The sequence below is a fragment of the Euprymna scolopes genome, chromosome 32, assembly GCF_053919585.1.
Source record: "Euprymna scolopes isolate OS-2025 chromosome 32, ASM5391958v1, whole genome shotgun sequence".
NCBI lineage: Eukaryota > Metazoa > Mollusca > Cephalopoda > Sepiida > Sepiolidae > Euprymna > Euprymna scolopes.
The window spans coordinates 79,657,363-79,679,714 of NC_136513.1; the positions used below are offsets into that span (position 1 = coordinate 79,657,363).

The 22,352-nt window shown below is 33.2% G+C and overlaps 1 protein-coding gene across 1 annotated transcript in view; it reads left to right on the forward strand.

Annotated features, from left to right (window-relative positions):
- LOC145256176 (protein MON2 homolog) overlaps positions 1 to 22,352 on the forward strand; it is a 1,437,553-nt gene that overhangs the window by 916,310 nt on the left and 498,891 nt on the right. Inside the window, exon 25 of the mRNA XM_080114764.1 lies at positions 3,420 to 3,582. Coding sequence (XP_079970890.1) covers positions 3,420 to 3,582 — 163 coding nt within the window. The remainder of the gene's footprint in view (positions 1 to 3,419; positions 3,583 to 22,352) is intronic.

Consider the following 22,352-nt stretch of genomic DNA (forward strand, 5'->3'; position numbering starts at 1 on the left):
CGATTTAATTAAAAATGGGAAATTTCACCAATTTCGATGACAATAAAAAATGTGGGAGTGTGAAACGTTTGTTAATCATTATTCGATCCCGGGGAGCGTTGGGTCACCCTACTAGTTTAACATATGAAGTTATCTTGTCGAATTTTCAGAGTTGGACCTAAATAGCATTTAAGCTGCGAAATAAAACTTTTGTTTCCGACTAGCCAATTTTCATATGCTATTGTTGTACCATGTTCTTTTTTATACAAAAAGGAAATATTTTTTGCATATAAATAATGTGAGGATTTTCCCTGCATATTTCTTCGTTTTGTGGTTATAAGCAACGTCAGGCATTTTTTGTAAATTCCAGCTGAGAGAGAAGCTTTTACATAACTACTATACATTTTTGTTTTTGTTCGGCTTTAATTTTCTCTTTCATTCTTTACATTATTTATATCTAGTACATAAAATTATCTTGTCGGATTTCTGAAGTCGATTCAAAATAGCAATCTGTTTGATGTATCGATACTTGATTAAGACTATCCTGCCTATTTTTCTTTTCTTTTCCAGTATTGTTATCTAAAATATAAAATTATCTCATTGAGTTTTCAAAGTCAGATATGTCGATATTTTATTTGAACTAGCCTATTTTTTCGTCGTTTTCATGATTGTTATCTCTGTATTTATGAAACTGTGAGTATGTATATATATATATATATATAGAGAGAGAGAGAGAAAAAAAATACAAGAAACGTGTGTGTATATATATATATATATATATATATATATATATATATATAAACGTTTCTTGTATTTTTTCTCTTAAGGAAGTCTTTTAAAATTAAACTTCACTGCTTTTAATTTGTGAGGTTCTCTCGGCAACAAGGCCCCTCCTCCCCCCCCCCTCGCCAGTCTAACCCCACAATGCGTAACCCTTTCTTCCTGTCCGATAAATTCTGATAAGGTAATTACACAAGATTATATTAGATTAATCGGATGACTGCTTTGTGATAATTGGTACACACTCGGCAGTTTCTTTCCTATCAAAATGTTGCTGCCCTTGGGTGATCGCTATACTTACCTTATATATATATATATATATATATATATATATATATATATATATATATATATATATATATATATAAAGAGAGAGAGAAGCGGCCTTATATGTGGTTAAAGCATAAAGTAAAGCAGTAATAATCTTGAATGGCACTCTGTAGAGTGCATACTTCCACCAACATTAGGCAGTTAAAATGGAAGTTTTTCAAGTAAAATCTATATATCTATAAAAGTGAGAATGTGTGTGTGTGTGTGTGAGGACACTTCTCAACCTATATATACACCCAACGTATTTTTGATCTACAGACTTGAGATTTGGTATATAGGGTATTCAGACATGTGGAAACTTTAATCGGTTGTCATCTGGTAAAAAGCGGTGAAGAGGTCAAAATTGAAAAATGTGCGTGCGTGAATTGTTCTCATGGCAGATTTCTTGTGCTAAGAATGAATAGGTTTGAAAAAATTTTTTAAAGAACGTGTCAAGCTGGCCTAATGGCTATTGTACTTGACTCGCTGTCTTTAGGTTTTAGTTTTGATCTCAGGTCGAGTATTTTTTTTTTTTTTACTTACAAGAAGTGAACTGTTTTGAAAAAAACATAACACTCGCATGCACATGTTTCGGTTTCTGTATAAATTAAAATATAATATTTATGCATATTTTATAACCGAGTAATGCAGGGCGGACTGCTAGTATATAAATGAAAATATATACATGCATACATATCTATCAACCATGAAGATTTAGTATCCGTCTGAAGCCGAAACTGAATCTCTGTAAAAATGGTTGGCTCATTCTATCACTCAAGAGAGTATCTTACTCTTGACACAATCCTCTACCTGTGCAAGAGTTAAATATACATCCTATGATGGAGTACTGTTGACATGTCTGGGAAAAAGCCACTAAAAAGGCCATTCCTGTCTCGACAGGGTACAAAACAGTGTTTGAAATCTAGTGGGCAAGGACTTTTTCACCTTCCTGCTTCTTTTTTTTTTAAATTTTACATAGGCGTCACCACTTATCAAAGCCCAGAGGCCACTCGAGGATATGGGACAATATTGTAGTAATTGTTAGTAATGGAAATTTGGTAAATTAGATTAATCAATGGGAACGGCTCATCAAGAACTTGTTTACATTTGACTTGAAGACCACCGGATTGTAACCAGCTGGAAAGCAGGCAAACGGAAGGCAGTTCTACAGGTGTGCAGTTCTAAGAAAGAAGCTTTGTTCATGGAATCTACGTTTAGTTAATTTTATTTTTATTTCGGACTATTAGTCTCATCTTTATTAGTTGTTGTTTTTGGATCTTTTTATTGGTTCACAACGTTTCGGCCAACTTCCTCTGGCCTTCGTCAGGTGGTAACCGTGACGGATAGGAACTTCGAATCTCCCAACTGCATTCTCAGCCATCACTGCCATCCGTAGTTGTTGTCGTCTCACCACATTTTTGACCAATTACCTTTGGCACGCTTTGGGTGGGATTGAAACCGATATCTTCAGACAATGCTCATCTGGAACCGTAGAGATTCAACGTCTCTATCAACTGCGCCACGGGCCCCGAAGACCAGAGGAAGTTGGCCGAAACGTTGTGAACCAATAAAAAGATCCAAAAACACCAACTAATAAAGATGAGACTAATAGTCCGAAATAAAAATAAAATTAACATATAATGCTCATCTAAAAAAAATGAATTCCAATTAAGGAATAATATATATCTACGTTTAGGTTTAGGCACAGATAAAGAGTGGGGGAAATTATTGATAGTGTTTTTAGGCTAGAGGAGAGTTTCTCATGCTGACTATAACATGGTCATTTTCAAGTTTAATGTAAGTAAATTCCTGTTGAGCTGTCCTCTTATAAAATTAAGCTAAACTATTTACACCATTATTAATCGTCACGGGATTGTCTCATCGTCTACCTGATATCATTAACTTTTATCCTCGAGTGGCCCCGAGGCCTTGATAAGCGGTGACCCTCAAAAAAAAAAAAAAATTCTGCGTTAACAATGCAGTATCTGTTTTGCTGTCATGATAACATTCTCCTAAGCATTACCTCCATTTAGTATAGTATTTTTATTATTGTCATGAAACCAGTTTATTTCCTATCATAATATTACTGCCTCTTGGTGGGAGAAAGTTGTAATATTCAAGAATGGCTCTTGGTAGAGTGCATACTTCCACCAACGCTACGTTAAAAAAACATTCCGTTCTTCCTTGAATGACGTGCCTTACATTAAACATAATTTTTTTCTAAGAACCTCCCATTTATGGAACTCGTTACTACAGGATTTCTTCTCTGCAACTATCACAATAAATGGATTATTTATTAAAATAAGCAATGTCAAAAGATGCTTAATGACTCATTTAATTTTGTTTTTCAGTGAGAAACTTGTGCAGAACGCCTTCATGAGTCTTCAATTGGTAGTCACAGATTTTCTTCCCATGATCCCTTGCAAATATCTGTTGGTCTGTGTGGAAGTGGCATCCAAATTTGGCCTGCAAAGCCAAGAACTGAATGTTAGTCTGACTGCCATTGGACTTTTGGTAAGAACTTTTGACTAATAAATTCATTCTCTCTCTCTCTCTCTCTCTCTCTCTCTCTCTCTCTCTCTCTCTCTCTCTCTCTTTGAAAATGTCTTTTTTTTTCTTTTTTCACACTTTTTCTATTTTTGTTTCTTTTTCTGTTTGTTCATTTTCTTTTATTTTCTCTGCTTCTTTTTTGTAGTATTCTTTCTGTATATTTCTTTCTTTTTGTTGTCTTGTGTTTTTATATTTTTTTTTCTTTTCTTTTTAATGCACTGGTAAATTATTTATGTACAACAAATTAACGCACGATGAATGATTAAACATTTTTGTAAAAATAAACAATTTCTTTTTCAAACTTAGAAGAAACATAAAAAAAAAAAAAAATGTTCCTTTTAATTAAAAGAAAAGTATTTTACTTTTTAAATCGTAAATGTTTTTTTTAAGTAGTAAATGCTTACAAAAAAAAATGACAGTGAAAATTAAATATATCAACAAATTATTTAATTCCTTTAAATCTCGGGGTGTCAGTTTGAAAAAATGTTTATTTTTTTATAAAAGTTTAAATCGAAAAAAAAAAAATCTGTCTAAATTATAATCTGTTGCTTATAGCAGGGTTTATTAAAGTGGGCTCGAGAGCCTTGGGGCTCCGTGAGTGAGGCTGAGGGGCTCCCGAAACCCTTTCTTAAAGAGGACCAAATGCTTTATTGTATGTATTTATTAGCTTCCCCACCAAAGCAAATTAGGCACAAGGCCGTTTTTAATGTGGGGTAAAAACCAGCTCCCCTAAAAGTAGGCAAAAAGGGGGCACTCTGGTTACCAAAAATGATTGTCCCAGTATAGAGGGTTTCCCGTCCATTGACTGGTACAAATTATTTTAAGTGCAGCATCTTCAGAACAGATACTACACTTTGATCCCGGCCCGAAGGCCAAGAACAACAGAAAAAAGGCAAGGTATTTATTTGCTCCCCCACTGAGCGAATTAGGCACAAGGCCGATTTTTAATGTGAGGAGTGAAGGGGAAATGGGGACCAACTCCCCGGGAAGTAGGGGAGCTGGATAGTGACAATTGGTATGAAAGGTTGCCCCTACATTGACCAAGGTCTTATATGTGGGGTTTCCCCCACATATGGTCTTTGCTTGCAGTATCTGCCGGAACAGATACTATACTTTGATCCTGGCCCGAAGGCCAAGAACAACAGAAAAAAGGCAAGCCTCTATGCTTTATATGGAAAAATTTAATGGCTGCAGACATTTAATTATCAATCTTTTTCACTGGAAAGAGATATGATACATAACTACAGGGTGGTTCATGAAAAAGAAAATAAATAAATAAATTCACAAAAGAAGCAACCACTTTTGATTAATCAAAATAAAAAAAATGGTTGTAAACATTATCATTAGTTGGTGTTAAAATTTTAAATTAATGTTTTTCATGTTTTAGAAATTATCTTGTTAGCACTCTGTAAAAACCTTTGCCCTGCTCAGGGGTTCCGTAGTGTCCTGGAGTTAGGGAAACTCTGGCTTATAGTTGATGTAAAAGTCGCAAATTGCTCGAATGCCTCAATACAAGATGAATAGAGAATCAGTAGGTCCCTTATGCAAAGAACTTAAGAGCATAGTAACTTTTACATTCAGCATTAATAACCTGAAAACGGTTCAATTGCTTTAAAACTAAATTAAACACCATGAATGAACATTTAAAGATATAAAGAACTTAAAGAATAAAAACTGGACCAGGAAGACTCTGTCTGGCATTTTTTGCCATCTTAATACAATAATGTTTGTTTAAAAATGTTTGTTTAAAAAGGTATGTCCAAATGTGTTTGTTTAAAAAGGCATGTCCAAATGTGTTTGTTTAAAAAGGCTTGTCCAAACCTTTATGAAGGTCCTTTGCATTAGCGATAATGTTGAGTGTGTTAATCTCTGATTTAAGACAGTTAAATTATCTCTCCTTGTCTGTAGATGAAGGAAGGTCTGTTTGGAGTGATCTCTTTGTTGTTGGTTTTGAAGGAGTATATATGAGTGGTTATGGTGAAAAACTGCTAGATAGGTGGGGGAGACAGTAGGCCAAAAGTCGATAGGAAGATGACGACGTTTTGCAGAGTACATAGGTAAATCTCAGCAGGAAGACTAGAACCAGATTCTGTTGATTCTTATATTACATAATGCCTTGCATCACTAAATTCTATGCTGCAATTATAATTGAGAACCACATTCGAATTTTGTTGGTATAACTTAATCAACCTCATCAGTCATCATCTGTCCATGCTGACCGCAGAGATCACAATCCATCAATCACACTGATTAACTCGCTGGTACTTGAAAAAATTGTATCTACACAACTTTTAAAAGCAATTTTTGTTTTCTGAGTCACCTGTGCTTGAAAGTTTATCTCCTGCAGTAAGTGTTCGTCTACAGAACAACTTACGCGCGCTCAGAAACATTTGACGCATTTAGGCTTTTTTTCTTTCCCTGCGTCTTATTCTATTATTCTTATTCTATTATTCTTATTCTATTATTCTTATTCTATTATTCTTATTCTATTATTCTTGTTCTTTTATTCTTGTTCTATTATTCTTGTTCTTTTATTCTTCTTTTATTCTTCTTTTATTCTTCTTTTATTCTTGTTCTTTTATTCTTCTTTTATTCTTATTATATTATTCTTGTTCTTTTATTCTATTATTCTTTTATTTTATTCTTTTATTCTATTATTCTTGTTCTTTTATTCTTGTTCTATTATTCTTGTTCTTTTATTCTTCTTTTATTCTTCTTTTATTCTTGTTCTTTTATTCTTCTTTTATTCTTGTTCTTTTATTCTTCTTTTATTCTTGTTCTTTTATTCTTCTTTTATTCTTATTATATTATTCTTGTTCTTTTATTCTATTATTCTTTTATTTTATTCTTTTATTCTATTATTCTTGTTCTTTTATTCTTGTTCTTTTATTCTTGTTCTATTATTCTTGTTCTATTATTCTTATTCTATTATTCTATTATTCTTCTTTTATTCTTGTTTTATTATTCTTGTTTTATTATTCTTGTTCTTTTATTCTATTATTCTTGTTCTTTTATTCTATTATTCTTGTTCTTTTATTCTTGTTCTTTTATTCTTGTTCTTTTATTCTTGTTCTTTTATTCTTGTTCTTTTATTCTTGTTCTTTTATTCTTGTTCTATTATTCTTGTTCTTTTATTCTTGTTCTATTATTCTTGTTCTATTATTCTTGTTCTATTATTCTTGTTCTTTTATTATTGGTGTTATCTTTGCTCTGTAAACTCTAGACGCACTAATCTTGTTACGCTAGCGTCTTTACTCGACATGTCATAGCATAATTGCAGTTTTTATATTGTATTGTACCCAAGAAAGACTTTTGGTTTGTTTTTTACAGCATATTCTTCGATAACATATTCATTAATCGGGGACTGAGATGATGATGATAGTCTAAATTTTCAAAAAGATGAAGATATACTTGGCTGTTTCAATGTTGTTATTCTTTGAAGGTCAGATCGTTAGTTATCAATAATTATCACAGGCAAACTGAAATATATAATCTATATATTAATATGATAGCGTGTTATTTTCTGTGTTATGCTTACATCCGGGTCGTTTAATTGTTATGTACTTCAATTTCTTGTAATAAATAATCTTACCAAGATGGCACTCAAGTCAATTAAATTTTTATAAATAATTTTACTAAGAATTCTTCATAATTTTGGTTTCGGTTTCGATTATAGCTAATGGCACTCTAATAATCTTTTTTTTTTTTTTTTTAAATAATTTTATCAAGAATTCTTCACGAGTCTTGGTTTTGATTTTAGCTGATGGCACCTTAGTAATCTATTTTTTTTTTATAGAATAATTTTATCAAGAATTTTTAAGTTTTGGTTTCGGTTTTGATTACAGCTGAAGGAACTAAAGTTATATATATATATATATATATATATATATATACATATATATATATATATATATATATATATATATATATATATATATATATATATACATATGTTCATAAGTTTGGGATTCAGTTTCGATTCAAGCTGATGAACCCAAGTCATATAGATATATTTTTTTATTTTTGAAATCATAACTTCATAATATATAAAAATGGATAGAGCATTAACTCTATAATAATATATACGGAATCTGCAAGAATTAAAGTATCATATTTAAGTCTACTTTATGACAAGGCTATGCTGGGTGTCCCTGCTAGCTTAGATAAATACTTTTGAAATTTTAACAGAGGAACTACAATAATATCAGAGCATCTCCATTTACATTGAACATCTACAGAATGCCAACATCAATATATTAGATATGAATGAGTCCCCTGTGGAATTTCCACAACTCTTGCTAGTTCTTTATAATTTTGCATACATTATTTGGAGAGAGAGACAGACAGAAAAAATCTATTATAAGCTATTTTTTATCATTGTTGCATAGCATATAATCAGGGATTGATGGCCTTTTTTTTTTTTTTTTTTTTTTTAAGGAATGAAAACCTGCTTGGTTTTTTCATTGATGTGATTCTTTAGAAACCATCTCTCCATCTGAGTTGTTAATTAACAATAATTACATCCAAAATCTATAGTTCTTTATCATCCAGGGTACATTATTTAGGGGGGAGAGAAAGAGTCTTCTACTGGCTATTTTTGTCATACCCAAGAAAAACAATTTTTGTTACAATATTTTTGATATAAGGGTATGATCACTGAAAATTGGAAGATTCTACTTATAGACACTGGCGCGATGAATCAAATTGAGTCACGTTCTGCTAGCAACCAATCAGAAACCAGAATTGCTCCATAAAAATATTGAATATTTTAGCATTCCAGCACATATTTTTTTCTTGTCAAAACGAGAAGGATCTTATGCTCTTTGCCTACGAAATCATGAAGTCCAAGATCTGTACACAAGTTACTCACTGAAAATTCTTCACTTCTAGGACTTGTATAGAATAGCAACCCATCGGAAACTCTCCTGGAAGTAAACATGATTTCCAACTCAAGAGATTTGTTTTACTATCTATTGTTGTCTAGCACATACATTCTATGGGGATTGATGTGACGATGATGATGGCCTAAACTTTTTTTGAAGAGATGAAGAGGTATTTGGCTAATTCATTGGTTCTGCTCTGGATGGAACTGGTGATAATTTTTTAGAGACCTCTCTCTGGCCAAATACCTTGGTTGGTCTCTTGGACAGGTTCCAGGGATATCATAGTTAATGGTTTTTTTTTGGTCACTTGTTGGCTGCCATGTGTTGAATGTGGCCAAACCATCTCAGTCTATTTCAGTGTAGGCTCTCTTCTACTGAATTGAGGTCAAGGCTGGATCTTAGCTCATTGAACGGAGTTCTATCAGCAAGGTTTGAGGAGTATATCCATTGTGTTATGATGAGGATGCTGATGAGGATAAATAGTTTGAGTAAACAATGGAGATATATCAGAACTCCGATGTGGAGAAAGTATAGATCGTGATGGCAAAGCTATTGAGGTCATTCAGAGGTTTTGTTAACTTGGTGATACTATTAGAACACAGGATACCATTAGAAAAGATGCTAATGTGATTGAAAGAGTTGGAAGTAGGCGGAGTAAGTATGGCCGGTTTAATACTTTGATCTTCGTTTAAATCTATATTTTGTCTTTCTTTACACTACTGAAATAGGTGTGCTGAAGAAGTCATTCTTTTTATGCCTGCATTATCAAATGCAACAAAAGGTCATTTAAGTGGAAATTATGCACCTGATGCCTTAATACCTAGGTCATGAGTACTGAAGATCGCTTTGACATGAGCTTGTATCAGTGGAATAAAATTAGTTATCAAAAATACCAAAAGGTCATTTAAATAAATAAAAAAAAAATTATAAACCTGACACTGTTGCATATTTAGATTAAAGAAACTGATTTGGAAATCAATTTCTCTCGCTGAGAAATGTGGCTCATGGCACAAGCTCGTATCATTTGACTTTCGTTTTCTCTACGGAGTTTTACATCTTGCTCCTCTTTCCGCTTCAACTTCAAATCACCCGTCTTTGGGTACATTTCTATTTGCAGATAGGCTATCATTTCATGTACTAAAAATGACCTTTATCAAAATTCACACTAGTTAACTTAATTGCTTCTTAAACAGGACACTAATGTGTAACAGAAGCAAACGGATTTAAAGAGGGTAAAATTATTGGAAGAAACAGTTCCTCCAAAATCCTCTTGAAGTTTACTTTAATGTTATTAACGATTTCGTGAATGGTGTTTATGGATAACTCGAAGCAATTACTCGTAGACATGACTCATGAACATATATAATTACTCATGACGGACATGACATGATAAAAGGAAATATATAGTTACTTATGACGGACATGACAAATGAAAAAATATAGTTACTCATGACGGACATGACAAATGAAAATATATAGTTACTTATGACGGACATGATAGATAAAAAATATAGTTACTTATGACGGACATGACAAATGAAAAAATATAGTTACTTATGACGGACATGACAAATGAAAAAATATAGTTACTCATGACGGACATGACAAATGAAAAAATATAGTTACTTATGACGGACATGACAAATGAAAAAATATAGTTACTTATGACGGACATGACAAATGAAAAAATATAGTTACTTATGACGGACATGACAAATGAAAAAATATAGTTACTTATGACGGACATGACAAATGAAAAAATATAGTTACTCATGACGGACATGACAAATGAAAAAATATAGTTACTTATGACGGACATGACAAATGAAAAAATATAGTTACTTATGACGGACATGACAAATGAAAAAATATAGTTACTCATGACGGACATGACAAATAAAAATATATAGTTACTTATGACGGACATGATAGATAAAAAATATATAGTAACTTATGACAGACATAATAAATAAAAAAGATATATAGTTACTCATGGCGGATATGATAAATGAAAATTTACAATAACTTATGATGGACATGACAAATAAAAAAAATATATATAGTTAGTTATGACGGACATTACAAATAAAAATATTTGTTACTTATGACACACATTACAAAAGAAAATATATAGTTAGTTATGACGTAAATGACAAATAAAAATATAGTTACTGATGACGGAAATGACAAAAGAAAATATATAGTTACTTCTGGCCGAAATGAAAAAATATACAGTTACTTATGACGGAAATGACAAATAAAAATATATAATTACTTATGATGGACAGGATCAATAAAAATATATATATATATATAGTTACTTATGATGGACAGGACGAATAAAAAAAATATAGTTACTTATGACAGACATGATAAATAAAAAATAAATATATATAGTTACTTATAACTGATGAATGAAAATTTACAGTTACTTATAATGGGCATGACAAATAAAAATATATATATATATATATATATATATATATATATATATATATATATATGGTTACTTATGACGGAAATGACAAATAAAAAAGTATATATAGTTACTTATGACGGACATGACAAATAAAAAACAATATATAGTTACTTATGACGGACATGACAAATAAAAAAAAATATATATATAGTTACTTATGACGGACATGACAAATAAAAATATATATATAGTTACTTATGACCTACATGACAAAAAAATATATATATAGTTACTTATGACGGACATGATAAATGAAATTTTACAGTTACTTATGATGGGCATGATAACTAAAAAAAATATACAGTTACTTATGGCAGACATGATAAATGAAAAAATATATATCTTATGGCGGATATGACAAATAAAAAAATATATAGTTACTTATGACGGACATGACAAATAAAAAAAATATATCGTTACTTTTTATGGACATGACACATAAAAAATATATAATTATGGCAGACATGACAAATACACGTATATAGTTATAACGGACATAACAAATAAAAAATATATAATCATTTATGACGAAGATGACAAATAAAAAAATATATATAGTGACTTGTTTTTTATTGATTTTATAATAGTCAGATGTTGAATCTGTATAATTTTGTAAAGTTTATTGATGATTAAAGTGTTGTGTAGTTTCAGTATAAAGAAACGACGGGGATAGGACGTTTGCGTTTTATGGCTTCTTGGTTGTTATTTGGTAGGATTGTTAAAATGAAAAGTACGTATGTAAGTATTCCAACAAAGAACGTAACAAACATTTTTACCTTCTATTTATTTATCCTCTCACCCACCCCACATCACCACCAGAATATTTTTAATCAGTATCATTATTTTTACAGCTTTGCTATAAATGTAAACACTATATTCTTTAGATTTTTATCAAGCTACCTGCAGGAGACGCTGAAAGCTTTTTTTTTTTTTTTTTTTTAAATGATATGGGTGCTATCAACTAGAATCGAAACTAAAACATTTAGCATGCCAGCCACACTCCATACCGTTTCAGTTATCGACAAATAGATAAAAAAAGATTTCAAATTAAACCACTTCAAGCTATGAATGAATTTGCGCATATGCAAAAGAAATAGAAACATATTGGAAAGTTGAAATAAACATTTTGCATTTTTACTTGCCGACGTATTTCTCTGTGCCTTTAGTCAAAGATGTTACTTCCTATAAACCATCCTTGGGTTTGTATTACTGTACACATAGATACGAAAAAGTTGTCAAAACAACAAATATATAATAAAATTTTTTTATCAAAGGCAAGATAAGTTATTTTTCTACCAAACTGGATACATTTTTTGTGTTTTATTCAATGTAACATGTTTATTCAGCTCGAAAAAAAATGCAGTGTTTACCGGTGTATTGGAAAATTAAAAATGGCGCCCGACACTCTCTTTAACATGGTAAGTTTGGGAAAAGGTGTTATAAATAATAAACTAGACAAAATACTATTTAAAAAACACCGAATATATGTCAACTTATGTCACGGTAATATATATTGAGCGAATTTCTAACAGTATTTTGTCTAGTTTATTATTTATAACATCTTTTCCTGAATTTACTGTGTTAAAGAGAGACTCTGGCGCCATTTTGAATTTTCCAATACATCGGTAAACACTGTATGTTTTTCGAGCTGAATAAACATGTTACATTGAATAAAAACACTAAAAACATATCCAGTTAGGTAGAAAAGTAACTTGTCTTGCCTTTGATAACATTTATTTGTTATATATTTGTTTTTTGACAACTTTTTCGAATCTATGTGTACAGTAAAACAAACCCCCATCCTTAATGTATGATTACTAAGGCTATGACAACAGCATATTCTTTTCCTTGTGTTGATTCTCAGGTATATATCCATTGATATTTTATGTTTTTATGTAAAGTGATGTGGTTCTCGGTTGATTACCTGTGTCGGATATATACTGAAGAGTCAAAACAATGAAAAGAATATGCTGTTGTCATAGCCCTAATGATTACTATTTCCTGTTAATTTCAGTGTTTGTGACCAGTAGTTTCAGAGTTTATTGGTTAAATGTTCACATGCACACACACACACATACATACAGCTACTGTTTTTTTATATAGATTACAACTACATTATATGTAAATTATTTTCATTAAACAGACCATAATTATGTTTCTTTTAACTATTGCAAAACCGTTCAGCTATGAAATAATATTCCTGCACTTACAGTAACCCATACCTTCATGTTTTCTCAACTCTACTTCTCAGTTGTACAAAGGTCCACATGGGTAATCAACAACTGTTTCCAAATCATTAGGTTTCGTTCAAGTATTAAATGACCGATTAGAGGAGAGATAAATTATCATGTCGTTACTGACACGATACGTTTTAATTGTAAATGTCTTTGTAGAATTGATGGAAAAGGAAAAATGAATTGTTTGTATCCCCCCCCCCCCGACAAAAGGAGGGTGGACCTGTAAATTCACCCTTGTCCGTCCATCTGTCTGCACTTTTTTCAATTACTATGCTTTGGAATTTTTTAAATTTTGCACAAACATTAAACATGATATGAGTAAAAATGTAACAGGACGGATTTTCCAGGAAAACTCTGGTTGCCCCCACCCCTAGGGGGTGCCTTTCAAGTTAAAATGGCTAAAATTGACACTTTTGTGCTTATTAAAAAAAAAAATGATGTCTTGGATTTTTATGAAACTTTCTGTAAAGTTGTAACTAACTGATTTCTATATAATTTTGTTTGTCTATACTTCACGATAACTCTTTGGTGTGCCCCAGGGGCTCTTTTAGGGCTAATAAAAACACTCCATTTTTGGGGGGACTATTTTACCATATTAGTCCAAAATTTTCTGTGTATGTTTATTTAGCAGTTTTGCATGGTGCTGAACTTAAATTTAAATATTTTAAGGCCTTGGAGACTTTTAGGGCTAAATGGGGGTGGGGAAGCAAATGATCGACTTAGTCATTTGCAGAATGCAAATTTACATATGTTAAGTCTTAAAACTGCACTGTTTATTCATTTCCAGCAGGATTTGGCGTCCCTTGGGGACTTTTGGAGCTAAATTGGGAGGGGGGGTGCAAATGCTGAACTTAGTCATTTTCTTTATGCCTCGTTCACTGTGCACTCACGGGGGACCATACATGTTTCACTTGTTTCAGTGTCCAACGATTTCTCTCTAAGTGAATGTGATTCTAGGTACGACCTTAAATGACATCCAATGGTTAAGGCCTCATTTGGTGACTGTGAAGAATATGGAGTTGCGCCTTAATTACTATTATTCTCAGGTCCGTTTTGACCCAGAGTGGTAATACTTGTTAGGGCGTCTGGTGCTATTAAATCAGGCTGTCTGAAGATACTGGCTTCTAGAACAAAAATGCACCAAACATTGATGATTTTGTTTTCCCCCACCCCATTCCCGTAATCATGTTCTGCAAAGTAAAACAAAAACAGCAATTTTTGTCCTTTGCAAAACTCGATCATGTTCTGCAAAGTCAAAAACAAAAACAATTTTTTTTTTGCAAAACAATCAAACCAAACATCATGAATAAATATTTGAAGATATAAAGAACTGGAAGAATACAGTTTTTTTGGGGGGGGGGGGGTTAAAAAAAATTACTGGATTCGGCATTAAATAATTCAGAAATGGTTGACATACCATAAACCAAAACTAACCAACCTAAATGGACGGTGAGATGAAAGAGCGAATAGATTGTCAGAACGGAAACTACAATTTAATGAGAAGTTATTATTACAAAAAAGATAAAGAAGAAAAGCCTGGAATAAACAGAATTCTTGGAGGAAGAAAAAACATTGCTGCAGTGTTGAATGATTATACTGCTCAATAAAAGAAAAGATGTAACAATGTAATGTTGATTCTGTGTCATAAATTAAAAACAAAGATAAGAAGCAGACGTACAAGTAAACATGTTATCAACACGTGTTTAAGAAATCCAACGACAAGCAGGTGGGCAGGAATTCCTCGTAAAAAATGCCAGTAAAAAAAGTTACGGAAACTGTTTAGATTGTTAAGATGATAAATTTCAAGAAAATGTACTGCTTTCGTCAAATGGCATCGCTTTCTCCAACGAACTGAGAGGTTCAGGTAGCAAACGAACTATCCATGTTTGGATGAGTTTAAGTGCCAAAAAAAAAGAAACAAAAAAAAACAAATAGGTGTATTATGTACTAGCAGAGAGGTTAGACATTGTTTGGAATTGAATGAGGATAAACAAATGTTCCACCCTCCCATACTTTTATCATCGAAATCGATGAAATCAATAATTTTTCAATTAAATCGATTGTCTACTCTAGTTAGGGACACCCCCTCCACACGCACTCATAGTGTACCAAGAGGAAGCTTCATATGCCTCTCTGCAGTGACCGAGTCCACTATCCATTGTAGCCTACATTGCACTTTAGAGAATCTACTGTTGATTTTATAAAATTTTCTCTAAATAATGGTTTCACTTGAAGTTTAAAATGCAAAAGTCAAGTATCATGGTTCAGTTGTGTGCAGAAAGAAACATTCATTTTGAACGTGCCCCTGTTTTATCAAAAAACCAACTGATGAGTTTATGAAATTATTTTTACATAATCACTGGCATTTAAGTTTAACGTATGAAAGTGTTGTGGGGGAATCACCCTCCAAATGAACTGTTCTATCCATTATATAAACCATAGACCTTTTGATCCCAGGTGTAGATTAAACACCAGAGCGACCCTCGCCTGCTCGGTGACGTTTACTACTCTTTTCAGTTGTAACCTTTTTACGTTGTTGTTCCAGTAATACATTGTTTAAACTCTATTCCATTGTTCTGTTTTCTTTGTGGTTTATTGCAAGCCATAACACTGGCGACATTGGATTCAGTGAACGTACTCACGTTTAAAAACAGTGTTCTAAAAAACTAAACACTGACGACATTGGATTTAAGGAGCATATTAAAATCAAAACCAATAACGACATTGAAAAAAATACTCGCGTTAAAATAGTATTCTGAAAATACTAACGACGTCGGACTCAAATGTTATCAAGCCTAAGGAAGTGTCTAACATAACACTTGCAACTGAAAGGTTCACGGTAACTAAAAACAAAAAAAGATGCAGATCACTACGGAAGAAAAAAGTTTGTCACGACTTTCAAAGGTAGCACTGTACTTTTGCAAAAAGAAAAAGGTTTGTCGCAACTTAGAAAGGTAAATTTTTATACTTTTGGAAAAAGAATTCGTCACTTGTGGTTTTCGCTGCTAAAATCGGGCGTTATTTTTTTTTTTCTTTGGAGAAAAATATACACTTGATTTTTTTTTTTTCTTTAGACAATCAACTTTTTATATATTTTTTTCTGTTCGTTTTATTGTCTGGAGGAAGAAATAAGAAAGACTAAAACGGTTTTGTAAAATTCAGCGAACGTTTTGAAATTGCTAATGCTGACAAAGCAAAATGGATGAATTGAAAGTAGTGTTTAAACATTTGACCAAGTTGCATATCGATGCCGCAAAGTGTCAGGCACGATTCGAGGAACAGCAAAAGAAATTGCAAAAACAGTTAGCGGAATGTCAAATACGAACCGAGGAACAGCAAAAGGAAGTTCAAAAACAGTAAGCCGAACGTCAATTACGAACAGAGGAATTGCTGACAGAAATTGTTAAGAATAATGCGAATGCGGAAAGCAATTCAGCATTTTCTCACAATACAATATGGACCACGATAGACAATTTTAAATACGAGGAAGAGGAAAAATCATTCGCAGCATATTTTCGGCGTTATGAAGATTTTTTTTAATATTAACTGCAACAACTAGTCTGATCAAAAGAAAACCAGACTTCTACTACGAAAATTGGAAACGGCTGAGCATGATAAATTCGTGGATTACATCTTGCCTCGGAAAACAGCAGATTTATCATTCAATGAGACGATAAATTTGTTAACAGAACTTTTCTCGCCGAAAACGTCTCTTTTCCATAAACGTTGAAGATGTTTGAATGTGGTAAAAGACGATAATGACGATTTTGCCACCTACGTAGCTGTAGTGAACAAACACTGATGACTTTAAGTTGTCTGAACTAACAGCAGACAATTTTAAATGCCTTGTGTTTGCGCAAGGGTTAACCTCGGGAAAAGATGCAAAAAATCAGGCGCAGAGTCCTTACAAAATTAGAAAATTAACCAAACTTAACACTTCAAAAATTGATTGAGGATTGTCAAAAAGTAGAAATTATAAAAAAAAGATGCAAGAAATATCGAAGCAGGCATCGTGAATATAAAAAAAGTAACTAAAAAAAAAAAAAACGTTGAAATTGCACACAGACACTAACCACCGAAACTCAGAAAAACTAAAAGCACCAAGCGCTTGTTTCAGATGTGGTGGAATATATTGGGAAAGGGATTTCCCATTTTTAATAAAAAGATGCCATTTATGCAATAAGATCGGTCATAAACTTTCGCACTGTAGGAAAACTCGGAATACAAGCCGTGTATGTCAAACTAGAACTAAGGACGTCGTAGATGAAAATCTACGCAAATATGTAACAGTTAACGTTTTCGGCAAGGCTATAAAATTCCAATTAGACAGTGGATCGGATCTTTCAATAATAAATCTCGAAACGTGGAAAACATTATGAAAGCCGACTATGTTAAAAACTAACAGAACGGCGACGACCGTTAATGGTACAAAACTTCATTTAGAAGGTGAATTACAAACGTCACTTTACGGGGGAAAACAAAAAAAAAAACTAAGATTGTATTTGCTAAAAGATAGTGAGAACCTGTTCGGTTATGACAGCATGGAGGAGTTCCGTCTCTGGGATCTTCCTATATCCACATTCTGCAAGAAAATAGATACCCGCCCAGCAGAAACGGAGAAACTTATAACTTGTTTTAAAAAAGAATTCACAAACGTATTTACTCCTGGCCCGGGGAGATGTACAAAAATGGCCGCAGATTTTAAGTTGAAACTTGGCACACAACCAGTGTTTAAAAAGAAATGTAATGTCCCGTTCGCTTCCCTGAACAAAATAAATCAGGAACTAGACAGATTAGAAAGCATCGGTATACTAGCTAAAATTGAATATAGTGAGTGGGCTGCTCCGGTAGTTTACGTAAAGAAAAGGTCCGGGCAAATTCGCGTTTGCGGCGACTTCGTGACTGGACTCAACAGGTCCTTAGAAGATTTTCACTATCCATTACCTAGTCCAGAAGAAGTGTTCACAAAATTAAATGGCGGCAAGTTTTTTTTCTAAGATCGACCTAAGCGACGCTTACCTACAGATTCCGGTATTAACACTCATCGGGGTTTGTACAGATACGAAAGACTCGCGTTTGGTGTCAAGGTGGCACCCGCAATATTCCAGCAAATAATGGATACTATGCTGTCCGGCTTGGACATCGCAATCGCATATTTTGAGGACATTATCATAGCGAACAAAAACAGGCAGGAACATGAAAAACATATCCGACAAGTATTCAGTTGAATACAAGATCATGGATTTAAGATCAAAGCAGATAAATGCGAGTTCTGTGTGTATTTATATGAGGCTTCCCTCCTCCCATCGAATCATACGTTATTAAGCATCTTAAAAATAATGAACCTCAGAAAACGGGTTCAGGACTTTGTAACCCATTTCAGGAACCAATAGATATGTTTGTTTGGAGTTTATGTTAAAATAAAGTGTAACACCTAAGCATCACATGTCCTGTTCATTTCAATAATGATGGTAGTTGTGATGCAATAATGATTACTGGCAAGGCCACTTTAAAAAGACATCAGAAAACAGGTTCAAAGTTTTGTGAGTTAACATGTGTATCTCCGGAAGTAATAAAGATATTCCTTTGAGGTTCATTTTAAAATGAAGCTACCATGTTCATTTCAACAATGATAGTTGTGTTTTAATAATGATTATTGTGAGAATGGTGACAATGAAATGTGTCAGTATTGCTTGTAAACATAGTAATAAAATTTAATAAAGTTAAAGAAACAGTTTTACTGCACTTACATTGTTTCTTAGTCATTCTGTGCTGATGTTGATGTTAACATAATCCATGAATGTGTTACAATTATTAACATCATCAGGTTTTCGCCCATGTGTTGAGGTCCTGGATATTAATCTGTGCAAAAAGTAAACTATTTAAAAAATAATTCTTTGTGACCATGTATGTACTGTATATCTTTTAAAATAGTTTTAAGTCCTGCATATGACCTTAAACTATATCCGATGGTCAGGCCCCGGCTTCTGGGCTTTAGGGAGTGTGGAGCCACCCCTTAATTGCCATTGCTCCTAGATCCACTCTGACCCGGAGTAGTTTGTACCTGTTAGGATCCCAACTATGGGTTAAATAGAAACCGACTTGAAAAAAATCAAATATATTCTATTAAAAAATTTTTCATCAAAATCACTGGATTCGGCATTAAATAACCTGAAAAGAGTTGATAAAACAAAACCAACCAACCAACCAATCCATGTCTTGAAGAGTTTTTTGTTCATCTAAAACACGACAGAGATGAGAGGTATGTGCAAAAAAAAAAAAAAAAAAAAACCCACAAAGGTGAGCAGAGCCTCCACATCAGTTATTTTGTCTATTTTTACAGCAGATGTTTCCTTGATTTGGAAATCTTAAGAATGTCTGCGGTTTGTCAGGTTGTCTATATTGATGATAGTTGTGATGTAATAATGATTATTATGAGAACTATAGCAATGAACTGTTATTATTGTGTGTAAAGCAATAAAGTTCAAGAAACAAAGTTTTACTACACTTACATTTTTTCCTAGTCATTCTGTGCTGATGTTGGTGTCAACATAATCATTAGATACTTCACTGACAGCTGCAATTGCCTGTGATGTTGGTTTTTCTTCCACGTTTTGAGGAGTTTTTTGTTTATCTAGAACACCACAGAGATAAGAGGCATGTGCTGGGGGGTACAAGGGTGAACAGAGCCTCCACATCAGTTAGTTTGTATTTTTATAGCAAATGTTTCCTTCATAAACACTGGATTTTGACTGTTGTCATATGTATTCTCTACCTCCAACTCAGGCTCCGTATAGATTGGAGTTTGGGGAACACGGTGATACACATAACTCGTTTTCCCTGGGCGCTTGGGACTGTATAATTCTAAAGTTATATATCTGTATAGGTTTGTATATTGAGTTGGCCAGAAAGTTTGTACGTTTTTGCTCTGTTTTTTTTTTTTAGGAGGTTCTCTATGATTATCTCTCCTTTGATCTTGAACTCGTGGTGCAAAAGGGAAAAAGGTGGCTGGTTAATTTTAATGCATCCATAACCAAGCTTCTATCTTTCCATCATCAAAACTCTGATCCCCATCTGGCATCAATTGAAATGAATGGTTCTCATGGAGGCTCAATGTTTCGACAAGCTTCTGGGTCTGACCTTTACTCCTGATCTGATATAGAATATGTACATGAAATCTGTTGTCAGGTCTGCTGGAAAAATGGTGGGATCCTTCTTCCACTCCAGTAGATATATCACTGTATGAGAGCCAAGTATGTCCAGTGATGGAGCACTATTGCCACATCTTGGCAGGATAAGCTGCTAGAAGCAGCTTATCCTGCTTTGACAGTTCAAACTAGACTTCGTAGCCTAGTGGCAGATGCCCTTTTTTTTCTTCCTTGCAACCTCTTTCCCACAGAAGAGACGTCACAAGCCTGTCTCTGCTTTATCGTTATTTTCATTGCAAAGTGCTCATCCAAGCTCCCATCTATACCCCCCCCCTGCCCTGACTCTCATGAAAAACACCCGTCTAGCTAAAATCACTATCAATAATTCCCTCCCTCCTCCCCCAAAGTTTGTTGGCTTTATTGAATGTCATCTTTTCAGCCTACTAAAGATCCTTTTTATATTCCTATTCTTCGAATTCTGTCATTGGTATAACGAGTATGTTGACGTTGGCATGCCTAAACCTAAACGGACATTCCATGAACAAAGCTTCTTTCTTAGAACTGCATGCTTGTGGAAATCTGTTCCGTTTGTCCTGCTTTCCAGCTGACTACAATATGATTGTGTTCAAGTACAATGTGAATAAATTCTGGATAAGCCATCCCCTTAAGTAATCCAATTTACCAAATTTCTACTACTAATGATTACTAGGATATTTTCCCATTGACTACTGTACACTCAATAACCCTTATCCTCGAGTGGCCTCCGGGCCTTGATAAATGGTGACTACTTTTTAAAAAACAAATAAAGAAGGAACCCAAACATCAAGTTTAAAAACACAATTGAGCTTATGCAATTGATTTTCCTGGCGATTTTGAAATCTTGGGAATGTCTGCGATTTATCAGGTTTTCAAACAGAAATCTTGTTCAACTACGGGTCTCAGTTAGTCAGTATCGATCATTTTTTGGTCAGCCAAAGCGTGGAACATCTCTCACGGAAAATTTTCCACTTTGGAATCGAACAAATCGTTTTTGGCACACGTTCTGTAACACTATTCTCCCCATACACATGGCATTTGTTTGTGTAACATTTTTATTTTTTTATTTTTTCTCAAATAAAAACAGCATCAGATGTTAGTAGTGTTCGGCTTGATCGTCGATTTCAAGGCCAAAATGTAAGAACTCTTCTGAGGTTTGTTACACGCCAACGTCAACATACTTGTTATACCAATGACAGAATTCGAAGAATAGGAATATAAAAAGGATCTTTAGTAGGCTGAAAAGATGACATTCGATAAAACCAACAAACGTTTTGGGGGGAGGGCACAATACTTTTATGTATAGGATTCATTTCTAAAATAATTAACTGATCATTATGAATTTCGGAGAAACACACACAAAAAAAAGTATCAACTTATGTCACGTTTGTAAACAATTTCCAATTTTTGTCATTTATTTAATTTCAAATATTTTTTTATTCACACAGAAAAACATTCTATAAAATGATATATTATTTTTTTTTTTTACCCATAAAATCTTTTTCTATTTGCAATGCTTTTAAAGCACATGTTATATAAAACTGCTTTCCAGTTTTAATTTGTATGTTTATTTTTTTTTATTTATTTTTTTTTTGTAGTACTGGAATGAAATTGCAATATGCTTTTTATAAAGTTTCAAATTACACTTTAACTTAAAACTAAATTAAAAGTTTCTGGAAAGGGTGGTTAGCAGGGTCCAGTGTGGAGTTGGAGGGAAACCGACTGGCAAGCATGTTAGCCTTCTCGGTTGCTGAGCAAACAACCTCATGATTGTTGGATAGTGGGGGGATTGCTGATTGCCCATTATTTACTACACTGTTGTAGATTTTCCAGAAGTCACGGGTTCCTAATTTCTGTGCTTCGATGCGTTTTTTGGTGGTTTCAGTAAATTCTCTCTTAGCTGTCGCTATTTCTTTCTTACAGTTACTTCTGGCTTCTATATACTTCTGTC